We start from the raw sequence: 23,149 nt of genomic DNA, 5'->3' as shown, positions 1-23,149 counted from the left end.
CAGGGAGGTGGCAGCACAGGCTGGGGCTCTTTTTTCAGGCCTCTAAATTCTATTTCTGAACAAGAAGTTGGGTGGGACTCTCTTGGGGTTGACATGGCCACTGCGTCCTGAACTCCTTACCTCTAGCTATCAGGAACCAGGAACTGTGACCCTTAGAAGGTATAAAAGGCCAGCACAATCTCGGAGGACTGTCCTGCCTCACTGCCTCATGTTATACTCTCCACCCTGCACCAGGGCTTAAACAGTCTCTCTGGCTGCTTCCCTGGGGGCCCAATAGCTCATACGCTCTGTGCCACTCTCCTTAGCCAGGGCCCTATGCTGTTCCCCTGTTCTGGCCATGGGGCAGAATGTGGTATGAGTGGGGAGCAGAGGGTCAGGCCACACTGACCTGCAGTGGACCACGATGGCCCCTGCATACTGAGGGTTACAGGTCTTCACCTTCTTGAGAAACTTGAGCATGCCGATTGGGGTGAAAGGCACCCCGAAGTCTGGCCAGCTGGTAAAGTGGAACTGAGTGATGAGGCGCTGTGGCTTTCTGTTGGTCACGTCGCCCACCTGTGGAGGGAGGAGATCCTGTGTGTTGGTCCTGATACCGTGGGATGGCAGCATCAGGGGAGGGATGGTGAGGCTCTGGGGCCAGGGCCAGCTGTAGTTGTCAGCGACAATGAAGAAGTGAGAGTGACGATAAACTACTTTGCATCCAAAGACCTTTAACCATGGACAAAGACTTTTCTACTAACCCTTCAGTTAGGCAGGGCTGCTATTATTATTCTGAGCCTATAGATGTGGCAAGTGAGACTCAGAGAAGTTAAATGACCTGGCCAAGGTCCCAGAACTAGTAAGTGGTGATGTCAGAACTAAAACACAGGTCTTCTGACTCTTCGTAAGCCCTTCTTCAGACCAGGCTGCCCCTCAGCTGAAGGGGGCCTTTGCTCATGCCTTCAGGGTCACTCTGGAGGGCCAGGAGCAGGGCCCGCCACGGCCTCATGTCAGGAGTCTTTGGAGTAAGAAAGGAGGTGAGCCAAGTACCCAGAAGAGTATACCACCTGATGCCCCCTTTCCACATCGCTCGGTTCTCATCTAAGATGATCAAATTCCATCTCAGTCATGAAAATACTACATCCTTAGCTTTGACAAAGAAGTGCCCTAGGAGCCCAGATGTCTGGTTTCAGAATCCAAACACACCGCACATCTGGCGATTTCTGAGCATCCTGAGTGACAGAGGGGAGATCCCAGCCTGTTCCCTAAATGAGGACTGAGAAAGGAGGTAGCAGACAGTACCTGCTGAATGCAGAACTTCCGGACTGTGTAGTCTACCAGGACAGTCACATCCTCCACTGACACACGGATATTCCCATAGGTCCAGCAGCCTTGGTCTGGCCAGTACTGGGCACACTTACACTGGAAAGAAACAAGCATCCCCTGACCTCAGACCTCCTGCCCCAGCAGAGGCAAAGGGCCTGAAAGGAAAGACCACAACAGCCCAGACTATCTTCAGAAAGCCCCATGGCCTCTCCTCTCACTCACCTCAGTCAGCTGCACATTTGTTTATTCTAATTGTCCTTTTCTGAAGTTTTTCATCCTGTTTAGCATAATCTCTTCACTGACACAAATCACAGCCCCAGACTTCCTGCTATTTACCCCTTCAGTGCAAGGCAAGTATGAAGTCATTTTTGCCTACAAAACCTGCACTTCCACAATGTCCCAGGTCATGCTGTAGGAGCAAGTCTATCTGGACTCCTGGATACAGTAGCCTGCCATAAGAGGACCCCCAGAGTGGAACTGTAAACAGGGTGCATACTGTAAACCTGCCACAAGTGGCCTGAGGCCTTCTCCTTTGCCTGGAATCTGGCCTGCACAGCCGCCAACGGCCAGAGGCCTGGGTGGAGGAAACTAACCTAAAGGCCAGGCCTAGAAGTATCTCTCTCAGGCATTGAGGGGCTGCTGACCAACACCCAACACCACAGGGTGGGGATCAAGGTGACTCAAGGTACTATCTTGACAGGAAGTTCCTCTCTAGAGCTTGATGTAGAACCCACGACTGGTGCTGGCTATAGCCCAGTGATGGAGCTGGCCAGGCTGGGCTTGAGCTTGGCAGCCACAAAAGGAAAAGACCCAGTCAGAAGGCTGTCTGTGCCATCCAGCCAGGGTCTCGGATTCTCTTGCACCCTGCAGGATCTCGGTTCATACAGCTCTTGGTGACTCCTGGACATACTACGTGCCTCAGGAGGGAAGGCAGGAAACCAGGGGAAGGAGGGCTAGAGAAGTCAGGGGAGAAAAGTTCTGTGGGTTTTCCCTGAGTAGTGGCCCAATTCTTTTCTTCCAGGTTGTTTTGGAACAATGTGAGTTGTTTGACTATGAGACCAGGAAGCGTGCCCTTGGGACACCCCCGAGGCTTGTTCCAGGCTTCCAGGCCATAGCAAAGTCTGGGAGGCACATCAGTCTGGGTTCTTTCTGGCTGAATTACTGGCTCAGTAGCCACACAGGGTAGATTAGCCCAGACTTCAACTGAGAACTCCAGCCTCTGCTGCTCATGCCTGCACGAGGGCCTTCTGTCTAATCTCTCCACTTACCTCTTTTCTCTCCTTCAGATTGGTCACCATGACGATAGTGGCTGTGTTTTGTTCCCAGATCATCCTCCAGAAATCATTCACTGTTTCTTCTTTTGGTCCTGAAGTAGCCAATAGCAAAAATGATAGGTATTATAAAAGAACCCACACCAAGGGGGAGAAAGATGCTGGGAAACTGGCAACACTCACTGCTGACTTTTGCAAGCCTGTGCCTGTATGTCTCCAGCTAAATAACCAATCCACCTATCCATCCACCCGCCCGTGCGTCCTCCATGTACGTCCAGGCGCTTCACTAGGATTCGGGGTTGGAGGTTGTCAAAATACAGACAGAACGTGAACAATGTTTCCCAAAGAAATTATAGCTGAGGATTAGAAATCATGACTGTTGGCTGAATTTGTATACTACGGGCCAGACAGGGAACCAAGTGCTCTATTTCTCGTTAATCCTTCCCACTATGCTCTAAGGCAAGTGTCATCAGCTCCAGAGAGGTTGGTAACTTGCTCAGGCTGAAATTCAAACCCTGGCTTGTCTAATAACCCAGGAAATGAGACATGGTGATCAAAACTGTTACAGAAGCTAGATTATGATTTGTACCACAAGAAGATTATAAAACCTTTGCTCCTGAGATCAGTAAACAAAGTTGTTATTTAGTTGAGCCTGAGAGGAAAAGGAGTAAGGAATGAGGGAAGGCTCTAAAGAAGAAAGGGCATATAAATGTGACCCTGAAGTCAGGAAGGCTTTGAGCATTCAGACATATCTGGAGCACAGGGGCATGATGAGGAAGGCTGGGAGGCAGATCGAAAATGTAGTACGCTGGGATCAGATTAAAGGGCCTGAATCTCAAATGGAAATGGAATTTCCATGGAAAAGATGAATCTAGCAGCAGTGTGTAAGGATGGACTGGGGCTGGAAGAGATAAACAGGAAGAGAGCCAAAGAACATCAGGGCTGTGAGAGCATGAATAAGGGTGAAGCAGTGAGAATACTGACGTGAACTGTCAAGACTTGGCATCTATTATAGGTGAGAAAGTAAAAAGACGTTCAAGGTGACTAACATTTTTCACCTAAGTGCTAGGGAAAATGGCAACACTATTATCAGAAACACAGGATGGGGGAAGAACCAGGAAGACAACGAGTTCAGTGTTAGACATGGGGAGCTTGAAGGGCAGGTGGGACATCCAGGTAAGTGGTGTCCAGAAATAAGAGGTATTACAAATGACAACCTGAATGAGAAACCAGGGTTAAGACTTCTGCTTCCAGGCATGATGGAATAACAGGGATCGGATTTACCGTCTTGCCTGAAACAACTAAAAAACTGGACCAGATGTATGAAACGATGGTTTTCACGACATGAGACACCAGGCAGTGTAGGAGAGTGACCCCTGAGAGAAGGGAAATGAATGAGGTGAGACCTATGATTATCCCAGCTCATTGTCTAGGAAGAGTTTTCAGGCTGTGGTACAAAGAGGGGGAACCCAGATGGAGCCTGGTAGTCTCTCTAAGTTGAAGAGACAAAGTTGGGTGTCAGGGGAGACCAAGGTGGCAAAGTTGGCAGGGTAGAGTAATGGAGAAGAAAAAGGTGCATAATGAGAGTGCTCTGGAGATCTGCAGAGGGTTCTCCTTGAACCTTCAACTGAGTTCTGATTAGAGCTTGCCTGTGATGAAACTGTCTGAAGCCACGGGGGAAACACCCAAATAAAGCAGGGGCAGGAATCTCTAGGGTTCACAGAAGGCTGGGAATAGTTCATTTTCCCATCAGCCAGAGTAGAAAAACCTTGTAATTCATTGGGTATCAGGTAGAATACTCAGAAAGGTACTGGCTGAGCAGTGGAGCAGAATTAGCTCTAGATTAAAGCCTGCTCTCATTTCACCCAACAAAGCTTAAAAGCAAACCCTCGAAAGGATCAAACTGTTTCCAATAACTGCACCCTGGAACAGAAAGGAAGAAAAAAAAGAAAGTGAACAGAGCTCCAAGGACCTGTGAGACCTATCAAAAGGTATAACATACATGTAACTGGAGCTTCAGAATGAGAAAAGAGATTGAGCAAAAAAAATATTTGAAGAAACAGTGGCCAAAATTTCCTCAAATTTGGTAAATGATCTAAATTTACAGTATCAAGAAGCTCACTGAACCCTAAGCAGTACAAATACAAACAAAACCATATCTAGGTATGAGGAACATCATAATGAAACTGCTGAAAATAAAAAATAAAGATAAAATCTCAAAGTGGCTAGAGAAAGCCAACATTATGTACAGAGGAACAATGATTCTAATGACTGTTGACTTCTCTAAGAAAAAAATGAAGGCCAGAAGATTGGAAAATCTTTAAAATACTCAGAAAAAACAAGAACTGTCACCCTATAATTCAATATTCAGCAAAAATATTCAAGAATGAAGGTAAAATAGCATTTTAAATAAAACAAAACTAAGAGAATTTGTTGCCAGCAGATCTGCATTATAAGAAATGCTAGAGGAAGGTCTCGGGAAGAAGGGAAAAAACAGATGGAAACTCAGGTCATCAAAAAGTAATGAAGAACACCAAAAATGGTAAATATACGATTTTCCCCCCCTAATTTCTTTAAAAAAAAAAAAAGTATATATATAAGATGGTTTAAAACAAAAATTGTACCATTGTATTGTGAGGTTTATGCTATATGTATATGTAATATATATGAAGACTACAGAATAAAAGACAGGAGGAAGGGGGAAATGGACCTATGTTGTTATAAGGCTCTTGTGAAGTGCTACAGTATTAACACTTTAATGTGAATAGAAGGTCAAGGATTTCTAGATGTTTTAGGAAGCCTTCAATAAAAAGGCAGAGAAATCAAAGTCAACATTAAAAAGGAAATCTGAGGCCATACAGGGAGAAGAAAATTGAAAAATTCAATAAACACAGAAAATATAAGGAGCCCTGGTGGCACAATAGTTATGTGCCCAGCAGCTAACTGAAGACCGATCAGCAGTTCCACAAGATAAAAAACCTGGTGATCTGCTCCAGTGAAGAGTACAGCCTAGCCTAGGAAACCCTATGGGTCAGTTCTATTCCATCATATAGGGTCCCTATGAGTTGGAATCGACTCGATGGCACACAAAAAGTAGCAACATATAAAACATATCCATATATTAATTCATTGCATCCATGGAAAAAAGAATGGGTGTTATGAGGAGGTGGTATCTGAACTGGGTCCTGGAAGATGGCTATATTTGTTATAAACTGTCCCCTACCAACTAAAGGCTCTAAAAAGGCAAGGACCATATCCTGTTTTGTTTCCCTACAAATCCCGAGCACCTAGGCCAGTGCCTGGCACATAATAGGTGGTCAATAAATAAACTCAAAGATATTTTTGCAAGGATCCTAAGGGTGGAGACACTAGTCAGAAGAGCAGGTGAAATGTGGGCAGAGCATGTACAGGTACTGAGTCTTTGAGGGTTCCTAGACCACCTATCTGCAAATAATTGTGGCACTCAAGCCCATGAGCTGGGGGAGAAGAAGAACCGGCCAGGACCCTGTGAGATGGCTGAGTCTCTGAACTCTGAGCAGCCTGGCTAGAACCGAGATTGGCCTCAAGGACAGAAGGCCTCATTAGACTGTGGTTATACATGTGTGTGTGTAGCCTTTTTTAAATACATGTAAACAAGAGGTCTTCTTTTATAGAACCCCTGGATACTAAGACATCAAGATGAAAGCCCTTCTTTGTAAACCTGGAAGGCAGATTATATTTCTTTCAGGCAGTAATAATTATGAAAAGTTATGGCATTCTGATTAATCTATTTAGCATCTGGGAGAAGAAAAAACTTAAACCCAAAAGGGTTCATGGTTAAGCCCACGAGTAAAAAGCAGTCATTACTTTACCTTGTGCAGCAATGAATTTGTTCTTTTCTTGGTAGCCCTGGGAAGTGGGGAGAAAAAGAAAGTGAAATAAAAAATGGATAGAAATGAAATTCTGGAATCTGACTCCCCTCCAGTTAACAAAGCCTCCCTTGTGAAAAGGTCCAGGCAACTAACAAGAATTTCCATTCTAGAATTCCCAAAGGATGAGCTTAGATAGCAGGAACCAAGGATTGCAAAACTCAGATGGGCTAAGTGGTCTTCTCAAAGAGAATTATTCATAAATACTGGTATAACAATATCCAAATACCAAGTCCTAGGCTAGACCATGTTTCTGAAGCTTTATCAGCAGAGGACAAGGTAGGTTTTAGTATTGATGGATAAGAGTCTTCCAAGGCAAAAGCGTATGTGATAGTTGTAGGGATGCAGCTCGGCCCGCACTAGGAAGGAAAAACGGTTATTTCCTTGAGGATGCTTTGCCCAGTGCACTAACTTTTGGCAAGTAGCTTGTGGGTATGGTGAGGCCGCTTCAGCGTTTGACAGCAGGGTTCTCCATTACAGACAGTGGGAGACAAGAAGCAAAGGAGCCTGGGATGCCATTATATCAAAGAAGCAACCTCTGAAAAATGTCAATGGGCAGGTAGTTTTCTTTTTCAGTCTTTATGGTTTTAGTGGTATATCTTTTCAACCACAGTTTAAATGTGGTATTCACATGAGAAGTTCTAGGTGGGTGAGAAATCATTTAAGGGTTGTGAATCATCTTTTGCTCCTCTTAGAAGCAATGAGGTGGCCAACAAGGAAGGCTGTCTCATGAGTGGAACACCACGTCATGCTAAGGTGACAGTAAGAAATACAGTCTGCTAAGCAATGGCAAAATAAAGGAGGAGGACAAAATCTGAAAAGTCACTTCTCACTCCAGTTCAAACACGGGCAGGGCAGGGTTGCTTCCTAACAAAAGCTATACACCTCAGAGATGGACACAGAGTCAGCAACAGGAAACTTGTTACAATTTTTACTGAGAAGAGGAAGTTTTAGTAAATATTCTTAATCATCAAAAGATAAAAATTGAGAAAGTCTTAATTTAGGATCCTGAATTTTATTTATAGTATAAACTTACAATTAAAATAGAGGAGCTCTCTGAGTACGTTAAGCACGCATCTGCTTCAAGAGAAGTCACTGCTAAGTTCTTTATTGGAGCCTATGGGCCATGAATAGCTTAAAAGCACAGTAAGAAGACCCAGCTCCAAGGTGTTTTCTGCCCCATCTTTACCAGGAGTGTGTGCTATGCATCCTATGAAAGCATGCCTATATAGGGATATGGTGGTATTGCTTAAACAATGAGGTGTAACTAGAATGAGGCAAAACTCACTGATGTTCCTTGTGTTATGTTCAAGAGAAAGACAAAACGTGGGTCCCTGGTTTCTAAGATGTTTTTGGATTCTAAAAGCTGAATCCCTGTTGGCTCGAGGTGCTAGCTACATTTTCCTACCAGTAGTAAGAAACAAGGGCCATCTTGTGAGACATTGCCAACAGGCTGAGGATATCCAAGTAGAAAGATGGAAGCCCCTGGGTTCTTTTTTTTTTTCCCCTGAATTAATTTTGTTATTGTTGTTGAGAATATACACAGGAAAACATACACCAATTCAACAGTTTCTGTATGTACTAAAAATTCAGTGACATCAATTATATTCTTTGAGCTGTGCAATCATTCTCACCCTCCTTTTCTGAGTTGTTCCTCCCTTATTTACATAAACTCACTGGCCCCTAACGTTCCTATCTTTCAAGTTGTTGTTGTCAACCTGATCCTATATAGATAGTTCTTAAAAGAGCATAATGCTCAAGGCAGACCCTTACTAGTTAAGCTAAATTACTGTTTGGTTTTAAGATAACTTCAGGGGATTATTTTTGGTTTAAGATTTAAAGATTACCTCAGGGCAATAGTTTCTAGGGTTCATCCACCCTCCACGGCTCCAGAAAGTTGAGGGTCTATGAGAATTTGAAATTCAGTTCTGATTTTCCCCCTTAATGGAATGTTTGATCAAAATCTTCAGTAATGGTAGCTGGGCACCAACCAATTCTTCTGTCTCATGGCAAATGAGGCAGTTGTTCATGGAGGCAATTAACCACACATTCCCCATCCTCCTCCTATTCCTGACAGTCTTTCTTCAACACCTGGTTCTTAATGATGTCACTGAACCATGGAATTAGCCAACCCTAGAACTGGTTGAAATCTGCCTTCACATTATATGAGATGAATAAATGTTCCTGACTAGACAACTTTTAGTTGAGTATTCTCTTACTTGCAGTTGGTAACCAATATTACTGTACTCTTCTACATAATATTAAACTCAACCCATTCCTTCCAACCTCTTCATCATAAACCTTCATGTGAGTCCTAGAAACCCTAGCTCATTCGCAGCCTTTCTTCATTCTCCTTATCTACCACATCAATCATTTCTCTAATTAGGGTTCCTTTCCTCCCAACTACGAACATGCAACCATCACAGTTAAACATGTATACAGGAACTTGAGCAAATCCACACAGGTGACAATATCTGACTGCTCCATTTCTGTAAGTCCATCTGATAGCCTATTTTTTGGCTACAGCCTCCTATTCTTCCATCTTTCTCCTTTTCTTATTCTGACCATGCTCTTACCTTCTTTTGGGCACCATCCCTTGATCCCATCACCTTTTCCCAGTATATTAGTTCACTCCTAACATCACTTCCTTTCTCTACTGAACCCGAAAACTTTGGCTGTCTACTCGAAACAGCAACTGAGATTTCCTTAGCCCCCTTTGTCTGATTATCACAAGCTCTCTACAATCACCAATCCGAGGGTACAGCTGCAGAAAATGGCACAGCTGAGGCTCCTATACACTGATGATCTCCCACCTTAGCTAGGCCCTGGGTGCAGCTGCACACGCCTTTTGTTTTCCCTTTTCACTATCCTTTCTTATCGATTCCAGAAGCTATTCTAAACCTACACTAGTCTCAATTCTTATTTTTGTTCTTAAGTTATCTGAATAAGCTCAATAAAGAATTCACTGACTCTTAAAAGAAAACGCAAATTTAAATTCTGATGGGGAACCTCTGGGAACGATGGCATGGTACACATAAGAATATATTTTAAACTATTTGATTATCTTTACAAAAATAACTTTTTTTTTCAGTCCATTAAAAAAATGAAACCCCTCAGGGAAAACTGAAAATGAAAAATCTCTCTCCTAATTTGAAGAAGCTTGCAGATGGCAGCCAATGTCATTCAAGGAAATAACAAGAAAAGCTCGAGTTCCTTACGTTGATGAATGAAGCATTGATATAATCGGAATCCGGAACCCCTTCAACTGGTGTCAGGTGCACTCTAGAGTGGTCATCTAGAAAAAACCAACAATTAATATTTCAATAAAATCCAATCTTATTTTTCACTACTCCTGATACAGTCAGGCCAGTTGAGACATCTGTGCCTACGTACAGAGACACTATTTAAAAAAGCAAAAATTCAGAAACACCTCCGCTATCATTAGGTGGCTAGTTAAGTAAGATATATCCACAACATGGACTACTAAGCAGTATTTAAAAAGGAAGGTGAGTACTTCTGTGTATAACAGACCCGTTTCCAATATATATTAAGTGACAAAAAAGAGCAATGCGTACAGTATTATCGATTACATTTTAAAAAGTAATAGAAAATTTACACACACACATCCACACATACATATACACAGAAGTATCTATAAAGGCCTAGTACAGCGGTCTTTTATTTTCTTGGGTTCCACACACCACTAATTAAAAATCTGAGCAGGTACCTAGTACATGTGCATTTTATTGATTAATTACGCACCCATTAAAACTCACTGCTGTAGATGCACATGTACTACTGTGCACCCAAAAAACCCCCCAAATTTTTTAAAGGATGAATTAAAACCAGAAATATAAAGAGAAGTTCAAACATTTTTCTCTCACATCTAACTCAACTATGCACTTCTCACTCTGGAAACCACTGGCCTAGAAAAATGCCTAGTAGGATACAGATAACTGAGTAAGACCCCCGCTCCATTGCTGTCAAGTTGGTTCCCCATGGATTCATGGCTAACTAATTAGCAGTGGCTAACTCTGGGCAGGGGAGATGGTGATGAAGAGAACGCTCTGTTGGAATTTCTTTGCAACGAGCACTACCAAAACACAACAGCAATGACAACAATAAATCCTGCCCTGTCTGGCCCTAGTGAAACATCTCTTCCTGGCCGCCTGGAAACTTAAGGCCTACCACAAAAAACCTGGTCAACCACCCAACTGACGCTGTGATCGCCTGGGTCTCCCTGGGAGCAACAGACTCTTTCAGCCCAAAGACTTAAACCACTCTTGTTACCAAGCCTCCTATGACCAATGGCAATATTCTTTCCATCCTCAGAAAATCTGCCTATATATGTAGTTTCAGGTTATATCCCAAGAAACCCTACAAATACTCACAAGGCAAGATGTTTACATATCGATTTTTTTCTTTGTTTTCTTCCTTGGAGGCAGCCTCACAGGTGGCCTGGATAGGACAAGCAGGAAGAGCCTGAAAGGTTAAGAGAAATTAGAGGAGTTATTAACAGGGATAAACACCAACATGCAGATTTATATACTAAACCCTGGCCAGAGAGCAAATTCTACCTGTCCTTGGGGGGAAGACCATGGGCCCAGGTAAATATTTACAGTCTAACACAGTGAGTGCACCTGTCCCCTAAACAGTCTGACAAGCTCCTTAAACACCAAAAACCCCCAGAGATAAGATGCCCTTCCCGTTACTCCAAGCACAGCATGCTCTTTATATGATTACTATGGGGTTAGGGTCCTGTTATAATGTTGGGCCACAATATACCACCTCTGTAAGCAGCAGTAGGGATATAAATGAAGGAACAGGTCATTTATCCCCACACAAACCTCTATGTAAAGATGAGATATGTCTCATGAGATGCACAAAGGAGAGTTCTGGATGGCCAGCTGAGTTAGGTCCTCTCTCCAGGGCTGACAAAAGGGCAAGGCACTCCAGCCTCTAGCATCACGTGGCAAGGGGTAAGGGCTGGTGGCGGTGGGAGGACTCACACGAAGGCAGCAGTTAGGAAGCACAGGACTTGGATGAAGTGATGTTGAATATGTAGCAGTTTTGGAGCAAATGTACATTAGCTAGGGCCTGGGGGTATGTGGGTAAGCATAAAGGGTTTGACGTGAGATAGTCTGGGTCACGTAAACTTAAGCAAATCCGTTAACCTTCCAGGACCAAGTTTCCTCATCTGTAAAACTGGGATAGTAATATCTGCCACATAAGGAGCTACTGAGATAATCTCACACCTAATACAGAATAAACATTCCATGAATTATTTTTTACGGGAGTGGAAAGCTGAACTTTATTATTTGAACCATTTGCCTCTTACATGTTTTCTGTATATTCAAAACTAAGAAAGCAAAAGGGAAATAGTTTTAAATTCCAACCTAGACAAGCTTTCTGATTAGTGACTTTGAAATATGTTTCATGACACTTACAAATATTCACATCCTTTGACCTAGCAACTCCACTTCTGAGAATTCACCCTAAGGAAATAAAAATCTCTATGCTCAAATTATTCACTTCATCCTCATTTAGAATGACCCCAAAATGAAAGCAACCTTAGTATCTAGCAGTAGGGGAACTGCTGAGTAATTATGGTTCAAGTATTACTTTTCATTCATTCTTTCAACAAATATACACTGTGTACTTACTAAGCACTGGGCTAGGTGCAGTGCAAACAGTGGTGAATCAAACACACAGTTCTTGCCCTCATGGACGATAAAAACTTGTAGGTGAAACTCAGACATTAAGTAAATGAAACAAATACATATATAATGACACACCATGGTAAGTGCAATGAAAGTACAGAATACTATTAGAAAAAGTATCTGAAGGGGTTAAATTCAGATTAAGGGTAGGTCTCTACGAGGAAGGCTAAGTGTGGAAAGTAGTATTCCAGGCACAGGGAACAGTATCTGTGATGATCCAGTGGTTGAAGAAGGCTTGGCTTTTGTGGGGAACTGAAAGACAGAGGGCGTGGTGCAGAAAGCACGGCTGGCAGGGATGGCAGGAGGAAGTGGGAGGAGATGAGATTGGTAAAATCAGATTATACATTTCTATGTAGGTCCTTGAATAGGGAGTTGAATTTAAGTTTATTTTAAGTGCATGAGGAAATCATTGAAGGTTTTTTAAGTGGGATCCAATTTACATGCTAAAGAATCGCTGGCTGCTATGTGGAAATTGGACTGAAGGGAGGCAAAAATAGAAGCATGGAGCAGAAGCATGAAAGATGGTGGTGGCAGTGAAGCCACAAGGAAACTGATGCATTTGAGATACATTCTGGACTTAAAACTGCTAAATCTGGAGATGGAATGAAGGGAAGGTGGATTGCAGAGAGAAAGAGATAGGAATAAAGGATGGCTCTCAGATTCCTGGCTTTGATTAAAAAAAAAAAAATACACACACACACACATGATTAAACAACAGAAATACCAATCAAATGGAACCAATTTTGTCCAAATGGAAGAAAGAGATTTAAGGAAGAAACAAATATATTTCCTGGGAACCAGCATGACAGCGGTAGGAGAAATTCAAGTGAAAGACCCTAAGATAAAGGCAGGCAAGGTCTTTCTGAGCATCTGACCTACTGAAGAGATTTTCATTTCAAAGTAAAAGCCCTGGAGGTTCTGCAGGTTATGTTACTAAGAGAGGCAATTCCCTCAGACACTATGCTGTCAAGACATAATGGGGAGAAGAGAGTTTCCTGGGCTGGACTCTTGCCCATGAAATAGAGACTATACTTAAGGCTGGGGTTGCTTAATTCCTCCACAGTTTGTATTCTCTTCCTCCATAGAGGCTAGATTTCCACAGGTTTCCTCCCTTGTACAGGGCAGGATGAGCTGCAACCTTTTTCAAAGTCCTCATGACTAATCCAGCGGTGCTCATTTTCCTGTATCTCTCTTGTCTAGAATGACATAGAACAGGGGTAGAGGCAGCAAACCTCTTGAACATAGTCCTTAATACAGAAGGGTCAGAAACGACAATGACCACCACCCCAAGTCCTACTAGCATCCTTAGCTCCCCCAGTCACAACGGAGCAAAGCTGGGTTTCCAGGCAGGCTGACATTCCTAAAGGGAAAGTTACAAAGAAACAAGGAGCCATTGTTTGACAAAAGAAATGAAAAGGGTGTGGCCTCGAAAACGGTGCTAGAAAAGAACGTTCAGACTGAGGAGTCTAGGTCTGCAGGGATAAAAACAGAGGGAACCCTATTCCATTCAGTTTTTACTCTAAAACACCTGGTCCACAGAGCTAGGAAGGAGCAGCAGAATTAGAAGGCTGTAAGATGCTAAACTCTCTGGGAACACTAGGTGGCATCAAAGACCATTTTACCCCTTGCTGGAAGCAAGGCTACGTATTCATTTTTTTAAATGTGTTAATTTGCTTTCAATTTTTTTTTTTTGCATTGATAAAAAAAAATCATTTAAAAAATTACCTGTGTATCTACCACCCGACTTAACAGGCAAAACTTGGAAGTTTGTGTTTCTCATTCTCCTGCTTTATTAGTATACCGTATATTTTGTATCCTTAAAATAATATATTATTGCTCAGCCTATTTTTTTACTTGATTTTTTTCTGTAAAACATTATATTCTTGAGATTCATCCAGGTTGTCGTATGTAGCTGAAGTTTGCTCATTTTACTTTGTAGGGGTCCATGATGAGACAGAATCAAAATTTATTTATCTATTCTATCCACATTTATTTATCCATTCTATCCACATTTATCCATTCTATCCACATTTATTTATCCATTCTATCCATATTTATTTATCCATTCTATCTATATTTATCTACGCATTCTAATGTCGAGTCAATTCCAACTCAGAACCACCTCATATGACAGAGTAGAACTGCCCCATCGGGTCAAAAGGCTGTAATGTTTACGGGAGCAGATCGCCAGGTCTCTCCCCCGCAGAGCTGCTGGATGGGTTCAAACTGCCAACCTTTTGGTTAGCAGCTGAGCGCTTAACTGTTGTGTCACCAGGGCTCAGTTAACGTTCCTGCTTTGAACACTACTTTGTATGTTTCCTTGCGTACATCGGCAAAAGTTTTGGGTATGATTATCTTTAAACTTACCAGACATGGCCAAATTGTTTTTCAAAGTAGCTGGACCAATTTACACTGCCACCAACAATGTAAAGCATTCTAGTTGTTATGTATCTTTGCCAACTGTTGCTACTGTAAGACTACAGTGTAGTAAATGTTTTCATTTACATTTCTCTGATTATTAATAAGGTTCACCATCTTCCCATAGTTTACTAGTCAATGGACTTTCACTTTGCTGAGGTACCCAAGTCAAATGTTTCCCCCATTTTTCTGCTGCATTGCTTATTTTCTTAATAATCTGTAGGAGTTCTTCATAGATTCTAGATACTCGCCCTTTATCAGTTATATGTGTTACAAGTATCTCTCCCAAGCTTTGGTTTGTCCTTTCACTTTCCTTATGGTGCCTATTTATGAACCAAAGTTTTTCATTTTAATGTAGTCAAACTGATCAATTTTTCTCTTTATCAATATTTTAAGTCTTAAGAAATCCTTTCCTACTGTGAGATCATGAATACATTTTCCTGTATTATTCTCTCTCTGTTTTATCCTTCAAATTTCAGTCTTTACATCAACCGGAATTGGTTTTTCTGTTTGGTATGAGATAGGAGTTCAGTTTCATTTATTCCCCTAGGGTTCCCCAATTGCTCTAGCACTATTTATTGTCAAGACCATCCTTTCCCCCACCAAAACTGCAATGACATTTCTGCTATACACATGGGTCTGATTCTGGGCTATTTTATTCCATTGGTCAATCTGTCTACCCCAGTGCCAGTACAAAACTGTCTTAATTACTAAAATTTTGTAATAACTCTTTATATCTGGTAAGGCAGGTCTCCTCACCTTGTTCTTCTTCTTCAGGAATGTCTTGGCTATTCTTGGATCTTTTCTCCTCCATATATATTTTAGAATCAGCTTGTCAAGTTCCACAAAAAACCTGTTGGGATTTTTATTGGAATTGCATTGAATCTATATATCAATTTGGGAGAACTGACATCTTTACAATATTGAGCCTTCTAATCCAATGATTCTATCTTTTCATTAGTTTAGGCTGCTTTTTTTTCATGTCTTCAAAATTTAAAAAAATAAGTTTCTCTAAAGATTTTGTAAATAATTTAAATTTATTCCTACGTACTTTATATTTTTGATGCTACAGTAAATGGCATCTTTAAAAAATTATCATTGGATTTTCTGTTTGTGATCTATGTATACAAATGCGTTAGTTTTTTATACTGTTTTTGTATCTAGCAACCTTGCTTAAAAAACCTGTTAATTCTAGTAATTTATCTGATGAGTCTTTGGATTTCTCTGAGGACAATATCCTCCTCTGTGAATAATGCAAACTTTGCCTCTTCCTTTCCACTCCTTGTACTTTTCATTTCTTTTCTTGCCAAACTGTGCTGCCTGCCTAGAATCTCTAACACAGCACTGAATTTCCTTCACTTTTAAGCCTGAATCCTCTTTCAAATCTCACTTAATAGTCACTCCTGTCTGAACATTCTGCAGTGATGGGGAATTTACTGCTTTCCCAGGCAGTTCATCTCATCTTGGAACAGTTTTATTTAGAAGGATTCAACACTCAGATACACAATTTCTTTTGCACTTCCCTTGTACTGACTAGTGTAACCCAGGTGCCAGCTGGAGCCTGCTCTGCCCCTGAAAAGGCCTGAACCCCAATTCCTTGGCCTGTTGAATTCTAAAGCCCTTGTGACTAAAAAAAACCCATTGCCATCAAGTCGATTCAGACTCACAGAGACCCTATAGGACAGAGTAGAATCGCCATACGGTTCCCAAGGAGCACCTGGTGGATTTGAACTGCTGACCTCTTGTTGAGCAGCCGCAGCTCTTAACTACTACACCACTAGGGGTTCCGCCCTTGTGACAGTCCCTGCTAATTCCCAGGAGCCTTTGGCTCTGACTTATTTATTTAGAGACAGCTCATCAATACAGGAACATTTTGCCCCTGGTTTTTTTTTTTTCAATGCAGATGGTACATTCAGTTCTATCAGTAGTTTTCACACACATAGTTTCTTCACCTGGAAGTTAAAAAATTTAGCTATCTTTACTAAAGAGGTGTGGTCCTGAGGAAGGGGCTCCCATCTCACAATGCACATATTTTTACCACCTCACTGGCTCCATCTTTTTTCCTCTTCTCTCAGGACCTAGCCAAGTTTTATTATTCTGAACATGTCTCAGCGATCTCAATAAGTGGCTTTCCGAAGTATTTCTTTAAAATAAATCCAATGTTTCCCCAAGACAAATACTGGTGAATAATAAAGTTCTAATATGTTACTCTGAAATGAAAGCCATTGAGTGGAACTTTCAACCCTGGTCAGGATTCAAAGCAACGATACACATTCTCCTTTTAGCTAGTCAACTATCTGAAAGCAGCTGTCATGTCCTATGCCTATCGTTCCTTCAGCTGTTCGCCCTCATGGTCCACAACAACCTCCCATTTGGTGATATTTCTTTCACGGAGACCTGGCCACAAGGCTCCTGGCACAGTCCAACCTGGAGACATAAACTCCTTTATTCTAGATGTTATACATCTATTAAAGCATACATACTAAGATCCATTAGCTCTACTTATCATTAAAATATTACAGAAGGAATATGCTTATTGTAAAATAAATTTAAATAGCTCAGTAGTAAGCAGAAATTCCCTATCATGTCTCTCTCTATCTTCCACTCCCCTTGTAGGTAACCACTTTTAACAGTTCGGAGTATTCTTCCAGACTTAAAAAAACAAAGTGGCATCAACACACACAAACATATACAGATATGTATATATATGTATTTTTTTTGAACAAAAAATGGGATTATACCATGTATATTCCTCTGCAATGTGTTTTCTAACTTAACAATATGACTTGAAGGCCTATGTCAATATATTCATGTTAATGACTATATAATTTCATAATGGATGCAAAAGATCATTTAGCTATTCGACAGATATTTGCTTTTTATTTCATTATTATTATAAACAATGCTGTAATGAATATACAAATACATATTTGTACTCATGAGGGGGTTCTGTTAGACAAGAGTCCCAGAATCTAGGTCAGAGAGCACAGCAGTTAAACCTTGATGCTGTTGTTGTTAGATGCCAACGAGTTATCTTGACTCACAGCAACCCAACGTGACAGCGCAGAGCTGCCCCATAGGGTTTTCTAGGCTGTACTCTTTGCAGAAAGGAGCTCTGCTGGCACAGTTGTGAAGCACTCAGCTTGCTAACAGAAAGGTTTGTGGTTTGAACCCACCAGCTGCTCCACAGGAGAAAGATTTGGCAGTCTATTTCTGTAAAGATTTACAGTCTTGGACACCTGTAGGGCAGTTCTACTCTGTCCTATAAGGTCGCTCTGAGTTGGAATCGACTCAACAGCAATGGGTTTTTGGTTTTAATCTTTACAGGACCAGACTGCCAGGTTTTTCTCCTGCGGTGATGCTGGCTTGGATTCAAACCAGGGCTTTGAAGTGGTTTGTTCTGGTTGCAACATCATCCCCACCCCCCGCCCCCCACCACTGGGAATTTGCACTTCTACTAAGTTCCCTGCTAAGAATTTGCATTTCCATCTGAGGTATACCATATGTATATATACCGAATCAGAATCATTATTTTAACAAGATCCCCAGGTGATTCTTATGTATAACTTCCTGGGAACGTGTTAGAAATGCATATTATAGGGGTTCAAACTGGAATGAACTGGTTCAAAGCCCTGGTTCAAACCGCCAACCTTTCAGTTAACAGCCAAGTGCTTAACTATTGTGCCACCAGGGCTCCTTTAAAATTTTGACAGATACTGCCAAATCCTCCTTCCAGTGCTATACCAATTTAAACTCCCACAACCTGTGTATAAGAGTACCCGTGTCTCCATTCCTTTGTCCACACTTGGTAACGATCTTTGAAATTCTTCAAATCTGATGGGTGCAAAATAATAGCTTTAATCTGTATTTCCCTGATTACTAGACAGAGGTGAGCTTCTTTTCATATGCTTATGGACCATTTGTATCTTTTCTGTGAACTGCCAATTTTTCTACTGTATTGTCTATATTTCTCTCACAGGTTTATAAAAGTTCTTTATTTATGATGGATGATTCTGTCTAACTGTGGCAAATACTGTCTCCTAGTTGGCCACTTTTTAAATGGGATTATTTGTCATAGAGAAGTTTAACATTTAAATATATTTATTATCTTTCCCATTCTTATTTATCTTATAAATCTTGTGTTTTGTTCAGAAATGCTTTCCCCACCCCGTCATTATAAAAATGTTATCCTATAATAAACCCATTGTCATCAAGTCGATTCTGACTCATAGCAACCCTGTAGGACAGAATAGATCTGCCTCATAGGGTTTCCAAGGAGTGCGCCTGGTGGATTCAAACTGTCGACCTTTTGGTTAGCGGCTGAGCTCTTAACCACTGAGCCACCAGGGATCCTCTTATCCTATGATTAAAAAAAAACCCGTTGTCATCGAGTTGATTCTGACTCACAGTGATCCTATAGGACAGAACAGAATTTCCTCATAGGATTTCCAAGGATCAGCTGATGGAGTCAAACTGCTGACCTTTTGGTTAGCAGCCGTCGTTCTTAACCACTGTGCCACCAGGGCCCCGATCCTATGATAGTAGACACAAATCGGTGTGTCTGTCTTTTGTGTTATTCCTCCTCTTACCTGGCCAGGGCTGACTGGCCAAACAATCTCTTTCCTGGAATTCTGAAACAGGGCTTTGAACTGGGTTTATTCAAGTTCCCTGCTGAGAATCTGTATTTCTAACACGTTCCCTGGTGAGAACTTACATTTCCACTCCTAGATATACTGAATCAGAATCTACATTTTAATAAGATCCCCAGATGATCCTTAGGTACAACTTCCTGGGAACTTGTAAGAAAGGCAAACTCTCAGCAGGGGTTTGAACCAGAACACACCAGTTTAAAGCCCTGTTTTCAAACTTGGGAAGAAGTAGAGTCACTCCTGGGAAGCTCCCTAGGAGGTCCCCAGAGCCACCAGGGAAATGCCTGCCTGAGTCCAACTCATATTTCAATTCTACCAGTTTCTCCAGTGTCTTCCCAATCGTCAGTTCTGTTCGTTTGTTGCTTAATTTAGTCAAGTTGACCCCTTGTTTCCAAACAAAAAATCTTAACTGATTTGTTAGTATCAGAAAGTGAGTTGTAATTGAGAGACTCTTGGGGGGAAGTGTGGATGATGTGAACCTGATTACTGGGTTCAGATGGAGGGAAAGGAACTATCAACCAACTTCCTGAACAGGAAAGTACCAGACACTTGTGGTTCATAGCAGTACAACAGCTACTCTAGTCATTGCTTGTGATCACTTGGCATGTGTTCTAGCTGGTGGTTAAGTTGTGGGAAGTCCCAATTAAAAGGAGACTAGAAATGTTGATAGCAAGGAGTAAAATGACTACTTCTGACAATATTAGATAGCGCAACAAGAAAAAGCCCAGCTCCCACATCAAATGCTCACCTCCAAACACAGAATAAAACTCAGGGCTTTTCTATGATTGTGCTATATATTTTGCTGAACCAAATGTTAAGATTTCAGAATTCTACTGTTTGCTGAATTTTAATTCAAATGAATTGGTTGCTGATGTGTAAGACAGGGCTTTAATGAGACAACTGGAATGATGTTGAAAGGAAACAGAGAACTTGGAGAAAGTCACCTCCCAAATCTCTCCATTATGCTCTTCTACTGCATCTTGCTCTCACAATGAAAACGGCCCCCACAGCAGCTCTCACTGCTCATGGGTAATCAGGATGCATCACAACACAATCTGGTGGGCAAAGTACACAAACAAGGCTGGATCATCAAAAATCGTAGAACAATTGTTGATAAAGATTTGGGGATGTTAGACCAAGGAGTGGGGAGCATAATTTTTGGATAAGGCCAAATTTCTAGTTCTGGTTATAGTCAACAGAGCTTCTGCAGTAGTATAAACAACTCAGGTAACTGGCCAAGATTCTAACGCTGAGCTAGGTTCAACAGTGGAAACGGACGGAATGCTGGATTTAGCTGGGCCACAATGAAAGGCCAGAAAGCCCCTGGCACAAAGCAGAGGAGATGAGAATGTTGTAAGAGATAGAAATAGGCACAACCGTCCTACTGACACCTTCAGCATGTCCCTGATGGGATTCACAGCATTTGCCTTGCTGGAGGGTGGACACTGGTGAGAAAAGCACTAGGATCTTTGGAAGTGCTTTCCTAGCTGTCCTCACCTTAGTGAGGTGCTGGAGGAAGAAGCTGGTATCAAAATGGGATTCTTTATCTTAGTGGATGGAAGAAGCCTCAGAGGCAATGGTCATCGGGGCTCAGACATCTCTGGTTGTGGTTAATTCATTGTGTAGCTCCCAAGAGTGAAAGTGGTAGGCAGCCAGCCAAGGTGAGTTGAAGGGGCCTGACTAGAACCATTAAGCTAGAGAAACTGCCCCTCATGCAGCCTCCAGGCCTGGGTCAGGTCACAGACCCGAACTCTTCAATGAGGGGGAGGCCAGGCACCTATAAGAAGGAACGCAGCCACAGTATATCAATACTTATATACCATGCACCTTCCTCCTCACCTTCCCCCAGCATCTTTCGCCATTTACCATGGTAACTGTGCACTGGGGTAAAGGGAAATATACTTTTTGGGGTCCACTGGGTTTTGACACTGAGCTAATTCCTGGGGACCCAGAATTCCACCATAATATGCCAGAGTTGAACCTCTGAACGTCAGGTGATGGTAGAATTTCTGATACAACATCCTGACCTCTCTGTGCTGTGATCTGGCTCAGAAGGGATTTTGTCTCACTGTTTTACAGGATATCGCCCTGACAGCTATGCTGACAGAGCTGCAGCTACCTGAAGAGCAGAAGTTATGTACCCAGACATATGTGCTAGACATAAATAAAAATACAGTGTCCTGCCACCGGAGACAAGTTTCTGAAGGTCCAAAGGCCTGGGGTATATAAGGATATCTCCTCTGATGTAAAGGACAGTGGCTGTTCCTTCCCCACTATCCTTCCCCCACTAAGCAGGAGGACTACTGCTTGCTGGACCAATTTGGATTTTGGAGACAACATATACCACATGCTGGTGGCAAATCTGAAGGGAAGGCTCTCCAGCTAGTCTAGGCCACAGAAAAGGACTTTGGTAGATCCTACTGGTCTCCAAGTGTCTGTGGTAAGACTGAGCAGGAGAAACATAATGAAACACCCTAGGATTTGGGGCCAAGACCATGATCCTGTGAGCAAGACTATGTTCCTAGATTAGTACTGGGCTCTGGTAGAGGCTGTAAGCCTGACTGACCATGGGACACCAGGTATCCAAATCACTTGAGCTTCCCATCATAAACTAGGTATTATGTGATCCAACTAGCTTAAATTTAGACATGCCCAACAGGATTCCACCATCAGCTGGAAGTGATGTGTAGAGAATGCCTACCACACAATCTTACTCATTATGTTTCTCAACAGTTGACTGAAGAAAAAAGTCCAGCCTGCTGTACAAATGGCTCTGGGAGACATGCTGGCCCACGCTGGAAGTAGACTGCTGTGGGGTAACCTACTTAAGTGTGGCTCTAAATGACAGTATAAAAGAGAAATCCTCCCAGTGAATACAACTTTAAGTAAGATACCACGCTGTCTAACATACTGAAGGTCAGGCTCTAGACTGACTCCTGGGTAATTAATAACTGAAACAAGTAAGATGGGAAATATTTATACTTCATGTGAATGCTCACCTGATGGCACTCACTGCTAAGAACCCAGGAGATGTTGGTCAGCCCTCTCCCTCCCCACCTCAGTGCTGGCCCAATGAGCTCATTACCACAGTGGCCACGGTAGCAGAGGTAGCGAGAACGCACTCAACAACACAGGCTTTCTCTCACTAAGACTACTTGATCTTGTCACTGTGTTGTTGTTACATGCCATCGGGTTGATTGTCACTGTAGAGAGCCCAAACACCAGCAAAGGAGATCAACCCTGAGACCTTGATGTAGCAACCAGGGGATCAGCCAGCGACCCATAGGCAGGTTGATCACACCAGGCTCCTTTGGCTGAGGAGACACAGCAACTGGCTCTCACTACATCTATATGAAGTTGTCGACCATGCCTCTAGGAAAACCACCACCATCCAAGGATTTACTGGAATGCCTTAACACGGGATCTGGAGGAACATAACCTCTAAACAAAGAACTCATTTTGCAGAAAAAAAAGTATGGGAATGGGATCACATACCCCATCACCCCAAAGCAGCTGGTATTACACATAACAAAACAGTAGAATGGCCTAACAAAGACCCAGCTATGGTGCTGAGAAAGGAACCCTGGTGGCACAATGGTTAAGTGCTCAGCTGCTAGCAGAAAGGTCAACAGTTTGAAACTGCCAGCCACTAAACAGGAGAAGGATGTGGCAACTTACTTCCATAGATTTACAGCCTTAGAAACCCTATGGGGCAGTTCTACTCTGAACTATAGGGTCGCTTGGAGCTAGAACTGACTTGACGGCAATGGGTTTTTATGGTGCTGAGGCTGGGATGCTGTCTTGTGGGATTTGTAAATGTTCTGAATCAGTTTGCATTGTTGCTGTTAGGTGCCACGGGGTTGGTTCTGACTCACAGC

At 42.3% G+C, this 23,149-nt stretch overlaps 1 protein-coding gene across 7 annotated transcripts in view; it reads right to left on the bottom strand.

Annotated features, from left to right (window-relative positions):
- PTPRA (protein tyrosine phosphatase receptor type A) overlaps nucleotides 1–23,149 on the bottom strand; it is a 146,461-nt gene that overhangs the window by 16,379 nt on the left and 106,933 nt on the right. For 5 of the 7 annotated variants that reach the window (XM_049869517.1, XM_049869514.1, XM_049869515.1 and 2 more), the window contains 6 exons: nucleotides 10,876–10,966; nucleotides 9,703–9,779; nucleotides 6,428–6,464; nucleotides 2,574–2,671; nucleotides 1,282–1,401; nucleotides 389–555 (listed from right to left, as the gene is read on the bottom strand). In XM_049869517.1, coding sequence (XP_049725474.1) covers nucleotides 389–555; nucleotides 1,282–1,401; nucleotides 2,574–2,671; nucleotides 6,428–6,464; nucleotides 9,703–9,779; nucleotides 10,876–10,966 — 590 coding nt within the window. Of the gene's footprint in view, nucleotides 1–388; nucleotides 556–1,281; nucleotides 1,402–2,573; nucleotides 2,672–6,427; nucleotides 6,465–9,702; nucleotides 9,780–10,875; nucleotides 10,967–15,381; nucleotides 15,476–23,149 lie in introns of all 7 variants that reach the window. The other 2 variants (XM_049869519.1, XM_049869520.1) reach the window with 1 other exon arrangement.

This window comes from Elephas maximus, chromosome 25 (assembly GCF_024166365.1).
Source record: "Elephas maximus indicus isolate mEleMax1 chromosome 25, mEleMax1 primary haplotype, whole genome shotgun sequence".
In the NCBI taxonomy this organism is placed as follows: domain Eukaryota; kingdom Metazoa; phylum Chordata; class Mammalia; order Proboscidea; family Elephantidae; genus Elephas; species Elephas maximus.
Note: the sequence above shows the minus strand (reverse complement) of the source record. Positions and strands in the feature narration are given on the sequence as shown.